Below are 14,347 nucleotides of genomic sequence, written 5' to 3' on the forward strand. Positions count from 1 at the left end.
AATTGGAGAGACTGCATCCTGAATACTGTGTACAGTTTTGGTCTCCTTGCTTAAGGAAGAAAGTAAATTAGGTGTTGATGGCATTTCAGAGGAAGTTTAGCAGATTGATGCCAAGAATTGTCTTATGAGGAAAGGGTGGGCTTAGAGTCACAGAATCACTGGGGTTTACAGCATGAAAACAGGCCCTTTGGCCCAACTTGTTCATGCCTCCCTTTCTTTTTTAAATCCCAAGCCTAGTCCCAATTGCCCGCATTTGGCTCATATCCCTCTACACCCATCTTACTCATGTAACTGTCTAAATGCTTTTTAAAAGATAAAATTGTCCCCGCCTCTACTACTACCTCTGGCAGCTCATTCCAGTCACTCACCATCCTCTGTGTGAAAAAATTGCCCCTTTGGACCTTCTTGTATCTCTCCTCTCTCACCTTAAACCTATGCCCTCTAGTTTTACACTCCCCTACCTTTGGGAAAAGATATTGACTGTCTAGGTGATCTGTGCCCCTCATTATTTTATAGACCTCTATAAGATCACCCCTAAGCCTTCTATGCTCCAGAAAAAAAAGTCCCAGTCTATGCAGCCTGTCCTTATAACTCAATCCATCAATTCTCAGTAGCATCCTAGTAAATCTTTTCTGAACTCTTTCTAGTTTAATAACATCTTCGTTTCCACTGGAATTTCAAAGAGTGAGGGGTGACTTGATTGAGGAAAATAAGATCCTGAACGATCTTGACAAGGTGGATGTGGAAAGGATGTTTCCTCTTGAGGGGGAGTCCAGAACTAGGGGACATTGTTTTAAAATTAGAGGTTGTGCAACTTTAGAACTCCCTGCCTCAGAAGGTGGAGAAAGTGGAATCGCTGAATGTTAAGACAGAGGTTGATGCCCTTGCCTAACAAGAATCTAAGGTAAATGGCAATGTAAAACTCAAAAACACAATCAGATCAGCCGTGATCTTATTAAATGGAGGCCATTCAGCCCCTAGACCTACTTCTGCTCCTGTTTCATATGTTCGTATTTCTTTGGCTCCAATGGTAGATCAAGTGCCCCAAATCTTCGGATTATTAAAGAATAGGAATGGCCCATTCAGCCTTTGAGCTTGCACAACTATTTAATTAGATCAACGCAATTTATTCATCTTTGTTCCATTTTCCATGATGCCCCCATCCAACAAAAGTCTATCGGTCTCAAGTCTTGAAAGTTCCATCATCCAGTGTTTTGAGAGAATAGACTTCCTGCCTTATATTTCCAGAGGATAGAAAGGATGGCCATGGTTCATCCTACTCATTACTAGAAACAGTCGGGAGGATTCCCATGGTGGGCTTATCCTGTCCTTTCTGCCAGTGGGGTTTTGTGGAGGTGACTTCCCCCTCCCCCAGCCTGCACCAGTTTCCCATTGGTGAGCCATGAAAAACGCTATAGGATGAGGGTTGGACCAGAAGATCCCACTGTTGGCCAATGGTGAGTCACCTCTGCCACCTGACAACAAGCCAGAAGGGGGGCCCTCTGACACCATTCCCCTTTATTACACTATCTTTGCTACCTCTTCCATTCGCTTCCACACATAACGAGAAGAAGCTATCTATCCAGAACAGTGGTTTAATCTTCTCTAAATCTGACTATTTTAATCGAACCTCTCCCCTTTCTATCTGGAATATCACAAAGATGTGAATTTACGACTGGGCCACGAGTAACTTTTTCACTCTGCCGCCCTCAGGATTTCGATTGAATTGACACCAGAGCAATGTCACATTGGCCAGGATTTTCCGGCCTCGTTGTGTTGGGACCAACCATGGAATATTCGGCAGCCCAACGCAAAGAGCATTGACTTGCAGCAGGACTGGATGACCCTGGCAGCCGTTGGTATGGAAAATCCTGTCCATCGTGTTTCACCTGGTAACTCTTGTGAGTAACACCAGCATCCGGTGTATTCGTGAACCTTACAGTTTGGAAGGGCCCTGCTTTGATCATCTGAATGTGCCTTACTCAACCAACTGCAACAAGGTCAACAGCAGGCATATGGTAATCAGTTCCAGAAAAAATTGCTTCTCCTTATTGCTGTCTAGCCATTGTTATTACCTAGTATTTCTGAGTCAATTTTGGATGAAGCAGTTTAAAACTGGGCACTCTCCAATGCTCTGTCTCCAACTGCTCAGGCTTCCAGTTGAAGCTAAGAACAAAGGAAAACCCTTACGCCTGGGAAGAGGCCTCCTGTTGCTAAGCAATGACTTACTTCCATTTACTTTTCACATCATAGCCCTATCTAAGCACAATAGAATCACATTTCGAATTGGAACGAACCCCCACACATACAAACATCTTTGACCATCATAAACCTGCCATTCCAGGCACAGAAATATTTAAATTAAACACACTTGAAATTTTACCTTCTTTCTAATGTTCACATACAAGTATAAATCACCTTTATTTTCCAAACACCATTTGAAGTTGATGACAGTTCTATTAATATATAAATGATTAAACATTTTCTATAACTCATTATGAAATATTTGGTGCATATTAAATATATTTAATCTTGAAGCCCACTGAGACAGAGGAGGGCCTACTCACTAACCTAGGTCACCCATCGCTGAACTGAAGGATAACCTGCCTATGGAATCACACCTCAAGATGAATTATGTCAGGAGGAATAAATTGTCACCATCCACTCAATTAAAACCCTTAATAATGTTGGGTATCTTTACTAACTTTTCCCTTCAGTGTCCCTGCTCTAATGCAAATGATCTCAGCTTCTGTGGATTCTCCAGGCAAGTGAAATTTGTGAATTTTGTTACAAAGAGACATGCTGCTGAAGGTTTTCATTTTGCACTCATCAGGACAAATACAAGAATGCCAAATTTCAAATGAAGAATCTCAACAGTTTATATTACATGAGAAAAGGATGCTGATTGGTTGGCAAGTGAACTGACTCTATTTGTCTCTCATATCATTCTAGTAAATCCCATCTGAACCTTCTGCAAGTCTTGAATTCATTTCTGAAAATGTGGTGCTCAGAATTGGACACGACACACTCACCTGAACCCTGATGAATGATTTATAAAGCTTTCACTCTTTCATTGTCTATACCTCTATCTATAAAGCGTAGGATCCTGTAAGCTTATCATCTTGTCCTGCCAGCATTTGAATCTAGAGATCTTTCTTCCAATGCCTTCTTTTGTCCTTTCAACTTTTACACTAAGTTATATTAAATTTAACCTGCCTGATCTGTGTCCTCTTGAAGTCTATTACTAGGCTCTTCATTGTTTTCAAGTTTTGTGCTATTTTTGAAATTAGGCCCTGTGTACCCACATCCAGGTCATTAACATCTTTCACAGAAAGTGCCCTTTCCAGATATATCACAGCTTGATATGGCTCCCACTCTGACCAAGACTGCAAGAAACTACAATAGTTTGTGAACATAGCCCAGTCCATCACACAAACCAGCCTCCCATCCATTGTCTCTGTCTGCCCTTCCTGCTGCCTCGGAAAAGCAGCCAGCATGATCGAGGACCCCACGTACACTCTCTTCCACCTTCTGCCTTGGGAGAACGATACAAGAGTCTGAGATCACGACTTTTGAATGGACCTACCTTGCACTAAGTTGATCTTTCTCTACACCCTAGCTATGACTGTAACACTACATTCTGCATCCTCTCTTTTCCCTGTCCCCCATGTAATTATGAATGGTATGTTTTGCCTGTATAGTGCACAATACTTTTCACTGTATAACAATACTTGTGACAATAATAAATCAAATTTTACACATTAGCCTTATATCAAAGCAAATATCAATTCAATACAAACTTTACACATTAACCTCACATCCTAATTCAACTCCTCAATCATTCATTATGAATTTCATAAACAGGAACCTCAAATATAAATTGCATCTCAATTATAAATCCCATAACTATGAATGGTGCTTCACTATGAATTACTCCTGACCACGTTCAGAAGACGGGAGAAAAAGTGACACAAAAAAAAACTCTTGAACAAGAAAGGTTTGTTACCTTGTGAAGAATGCTGTCTTTCTGCAAATAGATAACCTTTGGTACATAGCCAGAGGAGGAAGCAGATCCCATTTCCCACTGACTGGCTGGGGAGAAGGAGGACTGCACCCGGGATCTGGAGGCGAGACCAGGACCGCTATCTGCAACTCAATTCCCTTCAAATGTCACGGCCCAAAACACCCGAGCAGGTGCAACTGAAATTCAAAAGCTTGAAAAGGCGGTGTGGAGGGGGGTGGGGGGGAGGGGGATCTGAAGATGTCAGTCCACTATCGACCAATCTGTCCGCAGCTGGGTGTTGTTGCCTTGGCAAACCAAATGATTCCAACTGATTACACAAGCAGCAGTTATTGCTGTCTTGATATTCCACTCACCGTGAGAACAGTTAATTACTTTCCTCATTAGGAACTGATCAAATTAAGGAGACGTTTTAAAATAAAAGTTGACTAAAACTAGGAGAGAAATTAGAAGAGGGCTCTCTGTAGAACTTTTCATTCACCATTGTCCTATTTTTACTCAACGTTACTGGATTTCAGAAGGAGCAGGGTTACAGAGCTAGTCAGAAAGACGGGAGTTCATATCATGTTGTTCAGGACTATGCCACAGCCCAGATATGCTTTTAATCATTTATTCTGCTTTTCCTTTTACCTTCCACCACCCTACTTGATAGATGTCACTCATACTCAAGCTCCTATTCGTAGATTACAGCTCAGCCTTTAACACTTTTATTCCTACGAGAGTCATCTCCAAATTTTTTGTGGCCTGGGGCTCAGCTCCTCCCTCTGTGACCGGATCCTGGACTTCCTAACCCACAGACTGGAGTCAGTAAGGATAGGCAACAACACCTCCTCCACGATCATCCTCAACACCAGTGCTCCAAAAGGCTGTATCCTCAACCTGCTACTATTCCCCTATACATTCCTAACTGTATGACCAAATTCCCATCTAACTCAAGTTTGCTGATGACACCATGGTTGTGGGTCAGATTTCAAACAATGACGAAACAGGAAAGAGGTAAAGAATCTGGTGAACTGGTGCGATGACAATAATCTCTCCCTCAATGTCAACAAAACAAAGGAGATAGTCATTGATTTCAGGAAGCATAGTAGAGAGCATGCTCTTGCCTACATCAATGGGAACAAAGCAGAAATGGTCGAGAGCTTCAACTTTTTAGATGCCCATATCACTAAAAACCTGTCCTGGTTGCTCCATGCGGATGCAATAGTTAAGAAAGCTTACCAATGCCTCTACTTTCTCAGAAGACTAAGGACATTTGGCATGTCAGCTACAACCCTCGCCAACTTTGACAAATGCACCATAGAAAGCATTCTTTCTTGTTGTATCATAGCTTGGTATGTCTCCTGCTCTGTCCAAAGCCGCAAGGAACTTCGCTCAAACTAGCCTCCTATCCATTGACACTGACTACATTTCCCACTACCACAGCAAAGCAGCCAACATAATCAAGGACCTCATGCACCCTGGATATACTCTCTTCCACCTTCTTCCGTCAGGAAAAAGATACAGATGTCTGAGGACACATACCAAAGTGACTCAAGAATGGCTTCTTCCCTGCTGCCATCACACTTTTGCATTAAGTTGATCTTTCGCTATGCCCTCACTATGACTGTAACACTACATTCTGCACTCTCTGCTTTCCTTCCCTATGTACGGTATGTTTTCTCTGTTCAGCGTGCAAAAACAATACTGTATAATAATACATGTGACAATAATAAATCAAAATACTTTGGTATAGTTCATAGAATAGAATCTCTACAGTGCACAAGGAGGCCATTTGGCCCATCGAGTCTGCACCAACTCTGACAGAGTATCTTACCCAGGCCCTATACCTGTAACCCCACACATTCACCATGGCCAATCCCCCTAACCTACACATCCTTGGACACTAAGGGGCAATTTAGCATGGCCAATCCACCTAACCCAAGACCTTTGCATTGTGGGAGGAAACCGGAGCACTCGGAGGAAACCCACACAGATACAGAGAGAATGTCTGTGTGGAATTTGCACACACAGTCTCCCAAGGCTGGAATTGAACCCAGGTCCCTAGTGCTGTGAGGCAGCAGTGCTAACCACTGTGCTATAGGAGCCATCATCTCACTTTATTGTAACATCCAAGTGGCCATTTTAAATGTGTGAACTCTGTACAGCATATGCCATCAAAAGCTATTTGACTATGAAGGGCATCACAGCACAGTTCTGATTTCTGTTCCTGTTAGCCCTTATTCACAGATGTCCACTTGCCAGTGGGTGTCAGTCACTGGCTAGCAATAATAGAACAACATCCCTGTTTGAAGTTCCCTTTAATCGCCGATACTGAGGTCTGCTGAGGTGGAGTGTTGGTTGTGGCTCAGTCAGTTGGTAGCACCTCTCATCTCTGAATTAAAGGGATGTACGTGTGTTCAAATGCCACTCCTGAGCCTTGAGCATTCAATCCAGTGTCGTACTGAGGAAATGCTGTGTTTTTGGTGAGACGTTAAACCCAGGATCCACCTTCCCTCTCAGATGGAACAAAGGAATTCAGTCTGGTGCCCTGACCAATACTTAGCCATCGGATTACCTTCTCCTTACCCCAGTCCTGATGGTGTGATCCTGCTTTGTGCAAACTGGGTGCCATGCCTCCTACATTACAACACTGACTGCAGTTCAAAATTACTTGACTAAAAGTGCTTTGCAGTGTGTTAAGGTTCGGAAAGGTGCTATCTAAATGCAAGTCTCTCTTGTCTGTATGAGCTTTCTTTATAGACAAGAAGATATATAATATTGGACCTTCTTGATACGATTCAGGATTCCACTACATCAAGAGATTATACCATTGCTTATCACTGCTTGAGCAAGGGGAACTGTATTTCTTCAACAGCTAGGGCGAGATAGGGAACCAAACCGAGTCCCCAAGTTCAGATCATCTGCCACTGAAATCCTTGCTTTTGTTACCTCGAGACTAGTTTACCCGAGCACGGCCCTTCCTTCCATCAACGCTTGCTCATCCAAAACTCTACCATCTCATTCTAAACCAGGACGAAAATCATGGGAGGGAATCTTAACCTCTACCAAGTGAGTGATTTCCCCTTCACTGGTCTTCAACATTTTCTGAGGCCAAAATATTTGATTTGATAACTACCTCCTCTTGAGAAAATGTTTTAAACCTCTGTCCTCACTCGATAACAATTTTAAATTGCTGATTTCTCACCAACTTCCTCCAGGCAATGTTGCTCCTTATTCACTTTGTTAAAATGCTTCATAGTTTTAAAAAATTCTTCACTAAATCTTGCTTTAGCCTTCTCTGCTCCAGTAGAGATAGTCCAATGCAAACACACCATCTTCGATTAGGCACATTGCAGCTTTCTGTTCAATACTGAGTTCGATAACTTTAGACGGTGAATTTTCCCCTCCATCTTATTTCCTTTATTCAGTTAGCTTCGCATGTCCCAAGACAATCCCACCACTCCTCCACATGGCCACTGAATCTTGTTCAGTTTTGCTGCCACTGAGCACTAACCTCTTGATGCAAAAGTTAACCGTAACTTTACCCCCAAGTCGCCCTAAACCAGCATCCCTCATCCCACCCCTCCGTCAAACCTCCCCAATCCAAAGTTTCAGCCAGACCCCAACCCACATTCTCCCCTTCTCTCTTCCCCCCCCCCCCAATACACTTTAACACTGCTACACAAAGACAATCTCCCCCACCCACTCCCAACATGACGCTACAAACAAAAAACAACAAACAGGGAGTGGAGGGAAGGAACCCAATAGAAAATATGACAGTCATTACATCGAAGGCAAGTCACCACAGAAGGAAGGAGAGCAGGGTCAAAAGAAAAGAAAAGGAGCAGAAGGAAAGCGGAATATATCTCCACCACACCCCCCCCCCCCCCCACTTTATTCAACTCCAGATTGGGGACATACCTCATCCTCCCTCAATGATCCAAAACCAACAAAACAAAATGGGGAATAAGGGATGAACAGCAAGAATCCAAAGCAAAGCAGAAAAAGGGAATATCTCGTCACCCATTAAAACAATCGGCCACATACCTGGAAGGAACCCCAATCCAACCTGTACAGGTGGAGGGACCTCCCCCTCTACTCCTCAGAAACCAACATAACCAACCAGGACAGACCAACTCCTCCCCTCAAACGACTCCCCAACAACACTACATAGACCCGAAACAATACCCAAACTCACAGAAGTGTCCCACTCTATAAAAACAAAAACCCTCAAATCCCCTACTCACCCATCATCACCCCTGTCAAGGAACCCCCAGATACTCTCCCCCCCCACCCCCCGCCTAGCCTACACCCCCAGCAACCCACCTACTTCTTTCCAATAAAACCCCCCTTCCCCCAATCCAGAGACTTAACAACGTGCACACAAAACCTCCTCAGCTCAAAAAAAACAACCTCAACCCTCAGGAACACAACCTAACAACCCCCTCCCCCTAACACACACAACCTCAAGAAGCAACCCTCTGCCCCAACCACCTAAAATACAGCAGAACCTGTGCATCTACTACCCCCTTGCCCCAGGGACACCCACCCCAATTTTTACCCCCACATGTACTGCAAAACCTTCCCCCCACGTATCTAACATAGTCTCAGTCTATCACCCTCTATCCCCCTACAGCTAAACCAAGTCAAAATCCATCAGATCAAATGTCCGAATACTTGGGTAACATTCCTGAGGAAATCACACAGAGCAGACGGGAACAGGAGCTGGGCGGAAACCCACAGGGAAGAGGCCAAACACATCTGAACAATAGGGATTTAGATTGGAGGCAAGGCCAATTGGCCCACTGAATTTGCTCCAACAACAGCTACCACAAATGGGTTAACCCATTTTCCTCCATAAATTCCAGTACAGGGAATAATAAGAGATCTCAGGTGTCTACTCAATCATAATCTGAAAAGTAGTAAGACTTTAGGCCTCATTTATCTCCCCAAGCATTGCATTCTGGATAGCCAACAGCCTCTAAATAAAAGAGGTCTTTTCTCAAATCCCTTCTGAATCTACTGACCTTTATTGTAAAACTGTATCCTTCTGGGATGGACCCCCCAATGAAGGGAGACAACTGCTCCTCTCTACTTGCCCTCTCTGAGCCCCCCACATTCTTATGCACCTCAATCATGTCCTTGAGGGGAAACCAAAAGAGAAGTACTCTCTCATTACCCAGTGCTCTCTCACACATGAGAGCACTCTCTCTCTCATAACCCTCCCAGCCCCCAAACAGCCGGAATATCTCTCTTTTTAACCATTACTGCTCTAGGCATTTACAAAATATTTCAGGATTCAACTTAATGTAGTAGATGAGCCTCCCCCTCCCTCTTTATCTCCTCAAATTTCTCCTTCCCCCTCACTAATAATGGAACCCCCTTTTCTTTTTTCCCCCCCACCAAATACACCCACAACGTCCATCACCCCACACAAAAGACCAACATGAATAAAAATGGAAAAGCTCCTGGAAACAGGGTAACAAGTCACAACATAAAGGCAAGACATCACAAGGGGCAATAAAGGTTGGACATAAGTCGAACAAGAAGTGGCAGACAAGAAAAAGGGGGCATGTTCTCTCTCTGTCCGACCCCAAAAATCTCCTATTAACACATTTTGCTATCATCTCTTTACCACTATTAACACTCCAATCCATAGAGGCCACCATTAGCAGCCCCTTTGTCTCACGTCCATGACATCTTTGTCAACCTCTCCTCAACTCTGACTCTCAGAATGGTTCATCAGGTGAGTGAAGGAATAGCGCTCCGAAAGCTTGTGCTACCAAATAAGCCTGTTGGACTTTAACCTGGTGGTGTGGGACTACTTATTGTGCCTACCCCAGTCTAACGCCAGCAACTCCACATCATAACTCTGATTTATCACTAACTTCCCATTGTGCCCTATTCCCTTCACCAAGTATACAATTCATTACATTTCTATCCCTCTTCAGTTCTGTAGAAGGTCATACGGATACGAAACATTAACTGTCTTCACAGATGCTGCCGGGTTGACTAAGTTTATCCAGCATTTTCTGTTTTTATTTCAGATTTATGGCATCTAGGGTATTTTGCTTTTATGTGAGATAATCCGGGGGTATCTCACAAATTTCCTCATCCTCAGAAGCGAAGCTTTCCCACCTCGGGAAACTACACTGAACTCACAATGGTTTTAATATCCTTTCAATACTGGATGCTGAAACTTCACATGATGGTTTTCACTGTGACTCTTAACCTGTGTTGCATCTAGATTTCCTTAGTACGTGCTGTGATATGATTAGGCATCCAAGCGTGTTCCCTTGGAGGAAGATCGGTCCTAATCTCTGGGTAATTCAATGAATAATTGAACTTTGCAATGAGGTTAGGTTGGGGCGACGGGGGGCGGGGGGGCTTTGCGAATAGTCACAATTGACATTTTGGCTCTTTGACTTGGAGAATGTGGATGAGGTGAGCAAATTGCCACATGAATGAAATATTTGAGCAGCAAGGCACCCATGGCACCTTCCCCATGATAAAGCTACCTCCTTATAAAAAGGGGAAGTAACTAAAACTTGGCTGGAATCTTATTCACGTTGGCCGGATTTTCCCATCTCACCGCGGGGAACGGAGATTTGGGCACCAAATTCTTTGACTTCACACAGCGGGAGCTTGGTGTGAATGGTAGATAAGATCATGCCCCTTTTCTTTAACAGAACTATGAGTTTTGGCATATCCTTGCCGGTCCCGTTGACATGTCTCACTGCCCTGATGGTTTCATGATGTATCCACTCATTGGTGATACTAATTATATAGATACTCTACCCCTCTATACTGCGTCCCATGAGCACGTCCACTGACGTTAACTACGATGAATGCAATGCCAATTTTTTGTGCTGTTGACTGAAGCCCCCCTGGGTAATGGACTGAAAAAGCACTTGAGGTGAAGTCTCACTGATGGTCCATGTCAGTCTGAGTTGGATAGAAGATCCCAGACAACATCCAGTAGCTCTGGTATGTGTTCCCTATCACCTCTTTCCAAAGCCAAAACAAAGCAAAAGAAAAATAAAAATTGCTTGCAACATTTTGCACTGTTTATGTGCAATACAGGCTCCGGTGGCCATAGACTGATGTAAGATGCCACAACATTTTAGCAGATGTTTTTTGCAAGTTGGTTGCTCAAATGTCTTTCATCTATTGAGGCCACAGTGAGAGAGTCATCGCCGACTACTTCATCAATCTCCTGGGTAGCACCTCCACTGAAGGAGATGGAATTTTTCTATATTTGGATCATGATGCACCCTGTGTCTTGACATGTCGGTCTCCAAGGGAACCAATGCTAATTCGCAATATTAATGCTGAATGAATGGTTTCATATTCAGATTACTTCACTCTGCTCTAATCGAATCCCGAGTTCCTTCCTGTGTTATTTTCTTAAGCACCCGGGCACAACACATATCAATAGATGTTTTAATTAACCACAGCAAGTTTTCTTACTCAACCCCGTTAATTAATCCACTTGGGAATCTGAGATATTAAATACAGAAATGCACGTTTGTCATCACTACTTTCTTAGTGAAGCCACAGTCTGGAATGGAACACATTGCTGCCGTTGTGTGCAGGTTCAAAGGAAGTTCTACACACTTTGCTTTCGTTACAAGCGTTTTGACTTGTCTTTCAACTTAACCCAGAATATAATTTTCAGTAAATATTTCAAACCGATACTCCCTTTACATAAAGCATCGATCATCTAGATAGTCAACATCTTTTCCCAAAAGGTAAGGGAGGTCTAAAACTAGAGGGTATATGTTTAAGGTGAGAGGGGAGAGATACAAGAGTCCAAAGGGGCAATTCTTTCACACAGAATAAAGTGTGTCTGGAACAAGATGTCAGAGGCAGTAATAGAGTTGGGTAGAATTTTGTCTTTTAAAAAGCATTTAAACAGTTACATGGGTATAGAGGGATACGAGCCAAACATGGTCAACTGGGACCAGCTTAGTGGTAAATAAAGGGTGGCGTGGACAAGTTGGGCTGAAGGGTCTGTTTCCATGCTGTAAACCTCCATGACTCTAAATATGACACTGAGGTGCAGAGGATTAGATCAAAGAGCTTAGTCAAAGGTTTGGAGAGAAAAAACAAAGATTTAGGGAGGGAATTCCAGATGTTGGGGCCTAGACAGCTGAAAGAACAGCCATCAACTCCAGAGCAAAAGGAGATCTGGGATGCAGAGCAGCAACTATTGTTAGGTCTGGAGAAAATTAGAGATGAGGAGGAGCAAGGCCAATGCGAATTTGAAATAAGAATGATTGTTAGAAATTCAGAAATGTTGGCTGGAATTTTACCATCCTGCCTGCCACAGGGATTGGAGTGGGCGAGGGGCAAGACCTTGGGACTTAACGGTTTCAGGACAAATATCCTCCCCATAAGAAAAAAAGCAGTACATTTGTCAATTGATAAAATATTCCCTGTAAAATACAAAATACTACTATAGATTTAATTTTTAATGACATTAAAACATTGGCAGATGATGAAACTTGTGGTCATTTTTTTGGCATCTCCTATAGGCTGGGGATTTTAGATTGATAGTGTTCATTAGTCTGTAATAGTTCCTCAGTAGGAGTTTCACATCCGTTTTTCTCAGTCGGTTTTTACTTTCCCTAGTTTTTGAGTTCAGATTTGTTGCTGTTTTACCTTGGACTAAAGAGACAGAAAGACAGCCTACATATAGACAACATGCAAGACAAGGGATTTCCCAAAGTCTTTTTCATTAGCTGTCAAAGACTTCATTTCTTAAAGCAGTGACATGCGAGAATTTTGACCTATGCAATTATCATTTGGCATATTTGGGAGAGAATAGGAAAGACATCCTGTAATAGCGACAAGAAATGCAAAAAAAAACTTACTGCTACCAGCTTGGTGAATGTGAGGGAACTGCTGGTAAATTTAACCCCGAGAGGTTTGCTGTTTGAACACAAGGCCAGAAGGTCAATTCAAAAATCTCCATTATGTCAAGGAAAATAATCAATTGTTTCCCATTGGTTCATAAGAGCAAGCAAATCTTTAAAAGATTGAAAAGTGACTAAATGTGAAATTCTCAAAACATTAATGAGATTAATTATTTTGGAAAAAAAGCATTTAGACAGTTACATGGGTAAGACGGGCATAGAGGGATATGGACCAATTGTGGGCAATTGGGATAGCTTTGGGGTTTGAATAAAAAGGGGCAGCACGGACAAGTTGGGCTGAAGGATCTGTTTCCATGCTGTAAACCTCTGATGGCTTTTCAACATCATGGCTGATCCTCTACTTCAACATCATACTCCTGCTCTCTCCCTGTACATCTGATTCCTTTAGTGTTCAGAAATCTTTTTTTCCCCAAATATATTCAGTGACTTGGCCTCCACATCCTTGTGCTAAAGAATTCAACAGGTTTACCATCCTGAGTGAAGGCAGCACAGTGGTTAACACTGCTGCCTCACAGTGCCAGGGATCAGCTTGGGTCACTGTATGAGGTTTGTACATTCTCCCCATATCTGCATGGGTTTCCTCCAGGTGCTCTGGTGTCCTCCCACAGTCCAATGTGCGAGTTAGGTTGATTGGCTATGCCAGTTTTTTTTTGGCGGGGGGGCGGCGGATTAGCAGGGTAACTACGTGGGATTTAGGGGATAGGGTGTGCTTGTTGACATTGCTGGCTCAAATGGCCCCTTTCTATACTGTAAGATTCTATGATTCCTCCTCATCTCAGATCTAATTGAACTACCTAGTCATGTCCTGAGACTGTGACGCCTTGTTCTAAATCGCCAACCAGGGGAGAACATCATCCATGCATCCAGTCAGTCCAGTGCCATTGGAATTTATACATTTCAATAACATCCCATTACATTTTTCTCAACTCCAGCCCATAGTGCCTGTGGCACAATAGTTAGCACTATTGCCTCTCAGTGCTAGGGACTTGGGTCACTGTGGAGTTTGCATGCTCTCTCTGTCTGCGTGGGTTCCCTCTGGGTGCTGTGGTTTCCTCCCACAGTCCAAAAGACATGCTGGTTAGGGAGAATTTAGCATGGCCAATGCACCTCAGTGTACCTGAACAGGTGCTGGAGTGTGGCAACTAGGAGATTTTCACAGTAACTTCATTGCAGTGTTAATGTAAGCATTACTTGGACTAGTAAACCAACTTCACGTTTTAACCCCACTCCCTCCTCTCCACTCTGAGACCCACCATCTTATTGTTCTGCGTCTGCAGTGCATTCAGTGTAGTACTACTACATGAGCTGAGCCATGTGTGAGGTACTGAGATATTAAACCGTGGCCCAGTTCGCCCTCTCTGCTGGCCGTTAAAGATCCCACGGAAGATTCATCCCTGGAGACCTG

At 43.3% G+C, this 14,347-nt stretch overlaps 1 protein-coding gene across 1 annotated transcript in view; it reads right to left on the bottom strand.

Annotated features, from left to right (window-relative positions):
- The window catches only part of LOC145337454 (high affinity cGMP-specific 3',5'-cyclic phosphodiesterase 9A-like), a 56,866-nt gene extending 52,695 nt beyond the window's left edge, over positions 1-4,171 (bottom strand). Inside the window, exon 1 of the mRNA XM_080182231.1 lies at positions 4,007-4,171. Within this exon, the coding sequence (XP_080038357.1) occupies positions 4,007-4,078 (72 nt within the window). The 5' untranslated portion in view covers positions 4,079-4,171. The remainder of the gene's footprint in view (positions 1-4,006) is intronic.
- Positions 4,172-14,347: the final 10,176 nt, after the last annotated feature.

Source organism: Carcharhinus amblyrhynchos, unplaced genomic scaffold (genome assembly GCF_965287045.1).
Source record: "Carcharhinus amblyrhynchos unplaced genomic scaffold, sCarAmb.v2.hapA scaffold_49, whole genome shotgun sequence".
Taxonomy (NCBI): Eukaryota; Metazoa; Chordata; class Chondrichthyes; order Carcharhiniformes; family Carcharhinidae; genus Carcharhinus; species Carcharhinus amblyrhynchos.